This window comes from Cupressus sempervirens, chromosome 9 (genome assembly GCF_028749045.1).
Source record: "Cupressus sempervirens isolate cs-2001-9-10 chromosome 9, ASM2874904v1, whole genome shotgun sequence".
Classification (NCBI taxonomy): Eukaryota; Viridiplantae; Streptophyta; class Pinopsida; order Cupressales; family Cupressaceae; genus Cupressus; species Cupressus sempervirens.
The window spans coordinates 409,848,362-409,851,277 of NC_143126.1; the positions used below are offsets into that span (position 1 = coordinate 409,848,362).

Consider the following 2,916-nt stretch of genomic DNA (forward strand, 5'->3'; position numbering starts at 1 on the left):
GTTCTTGCACATAAAGATCTGGGCACCAAGCGAGAGGTGTGGAGGTAGGGTTGTAACTGACAGACTCACCGAAGTTATTGCTACCATACAGATGACTGTCACCACTTAAGTGTGGAGGAGGGCACATTTTGACTTGTTTATGCAATCTATGCCCGTGTTTCTGCTTTTCATGTGACCCTTTCATACGAGCAAGTCTACGTTTTAAAATGCCCTTGAACTGTTTAACATTGACCCAGATATATTTTCCTGTCTTGCCAAGTGATGCCATTTTGACTTGCCCTAAATGGTTAGTTTCAAAGTGTACCATAATTTCTTGACCGTTTTTTACCAATGAGATGGTTTGTTTTTCCATGGTTTGCATATCCACCGTTTGTTTTGTCATTTGTGTATCCTCAATTTGTTTTTCCATTGATCAAAAGAAAGAAGGGCGAAACAAAAGCTAACAAGAGCAAATATATAAAACAAAACCGGAAAGTGCACCTTGAAACCCCTGGCTTAAGGCCTGCCACTATCTTGCTGTGGGCTGGGCCCCAGTCTTCGTTTTACCCTTGGAAACGGGCCTACCTAGGATCTGAACCCTGTCTGGTATTGTGTCTGCTGCCCTGGTCCCATTGTTTCTTACAGAAGCGTCCACGCTGTTTCTTGTCCTGCATGTTCTTGTGATGGGGAAGAGCTCTGGGGACCCCAAATGGGTATTAAGCCGCGTGCTTCCAAGAGGTTTTTCGTTGACTTGATTTAAGATCGTTCTCTGTGACGCGCCCGTCCCTTGGCACAGCGCCTGGAATTGCAGGCACGCAGACATGAAATGTGACAAGGCCGGTGGTCACATGGAGAGTTCCAGGCCGCTGAGCGGACACGCAATAGACATGGTGGTGGTAAATTTCACTACATTGATTTGCTATTAGCATAGTAGTGTAAGAACTTATTTACATTTTATTTTTATTTTTTTAACATGTTTTTCTATGAACAAATCCAAACCCACCCAAAAAGAACGAATTTTGACTTACGATAAAATATAACAGAAGTTGAGAAAATTGGGAAATTTTAGTTGCTCTCCCTATCACACTGGGAGATTTTCCATTCGAGACACCGGACTATTTTGGATATATGAAGCCATCTCTCTTGTAAAGATATTTTTTTATAAATATATTTTAGCATAAGTCTAGCGGCAGTCACTATTTGATTTTACGTAAGCTATATTCTTGTTTGAATGCAAGAACAAAATTCTAATGAGTTTATGTTGGAGGTGCCATCCGGTGTTATAACAAATCCCTTATTGTTAGGGTTTGATAAACTTAGTGAAACTTCGTTCATTATATCTTACGATAATTTGGATCTACAATGAACCTCGGTAGTAAATGTATGGAAACGAGTGGGCCATTGAACCACACAGAGGTAATGGAAGCATCACAATTCTGGGGGTTTCAATGAAATTCAGATTTGGTTTCCTTTACACTATTAATCTTAACTGCTCAACAATCTGGAGATGACTAAACAGACAGAAAGATTAATTCTACACATCCTTAACTTCTCTCTTTTTATCAATTTGAACATTGGGGAACTATGGAAGGCCAAAACAATTATTTCGTCAGTCTACCACAACATTAATACCAAGAATTCAAGTATTAGTAAGATGTCAAAATAATCAGTCTCAGCCTCAATGAAGATTGCTACCACACTAACAAGTCTGGATGAGCAGAATTTGCGTAGGCACATTAGAATGATGTTGACATTCCATGCTTTACGGTCTACTACTAGAATTGCATGCATTTGCAATTTGCAATTCCTCAAGTGCTTCACAGGAAAGGAAATTAGGGAGATACTTGGCAAGTTAGCTTTGTACACTCAAAAAGTAGATAATTCACATATTCATGAATATGAAACAACGAATAGATTTCAAGTTAGTTAGATCTGTGGTAACTTAAACCTAAATTCCGGAAACACCCTTCAGCAGTGTAGATCACTGGACTCTTCCTCAATCTATTGCATTTACTTTCATTCCTATTGGCAAGCCGCAAGAGTAATGTTAAATCAACTGATCCACCCCTATATTGTTTGATTCACATTTAAACTTATTATCTTCAAATGGCATTTCGAAAAAAGCATAAGATTCTCATGAGTTCATGCTAAAGGTCATTATACTATCTCACGGAAAATGTTTGAGTAAAATGTGGAGAGAGGATAATCAACAAAAGGAATATTTTACAACCATTCTTCGAATAAAAACTGACGACATTTGCAACAATGCCAATTAATCCTATCAAATTTGTGAACTTGAGCCAGCTGCAAATGTAGTATACAAAGTAGACACCACTAAGTTGTTGACCAAATTCAAAGGTCCTATTTGTGCTTCTTTGTTCCCTCGAGAAGTTTATTTGGCTTTGGATCATCTTCTTCAGATGAGTTATCTTGGACATCATCAGGCACATCCGCTGGAGCATTATGACGAACTAGATAATCCTTAAATGTACTCATGCACTGTTCTTTAAGTTCAACCAGCATATCTGAAAGGAGTCTGTCATGTTGGGAAACACTAAAATCATACTGTTCAGAGCCAAGACACAAACTGGCTTTCCCAGAAAGTTGAGGTACCATATTTAAGCCGTGACTATCCATATGAGTTAGGTGACAATGAGATGGTGCAAAACATACCAAATTAGAGTTAAGAATAAATAATGTTTGCAATTCACACAAGCATATTTATTATTTACAATTTATAGACTTATTGTGCCAAAAGTATTAAATAAGAGAAACCAGTGAACAATATTGTGTTGTCTCTTGCACATAATATTAAGTTCTGGATACAAGGGGAAAAAATGGAATTTTGAAAAGAATGAAGCTTTTGGCTTTTTTCCACCTTTCATTCTGGCTTAGAAAGAAGAAAATTTAAAGAATGTTAATGTCATAGCTCTCCAC

The 2,916-nt window shown here is 37.9% G+C and overlaps 1 protein-coding gene across 1 annotated transcript; it reads right to left on the reverse strand.

The window, feature by feature from the left end:
* Nucleotides 1-2,318: 2,318 nt before the first annotated feature.
* LOC149539026 (uncharacterized) lies at nucleotides 2,319-2,633 on the reverse strand. Its single transcript, XM_089799055.1, has one exon. It carries the CDS (start codon nucleotides 2,614-2,616, stop codon nucleotides 2,341-2,343), a length of 276 nt encoding a protein of 91 aa, XP_089655181.1. The 5' UTR covers nucleotides 2,617-2,633; the 3' UTR covers nucleotides 2,319-2,340.
* Between the last annotated feature and the right edge of the window lie 283 nt (nucleotides 2,634-2,916).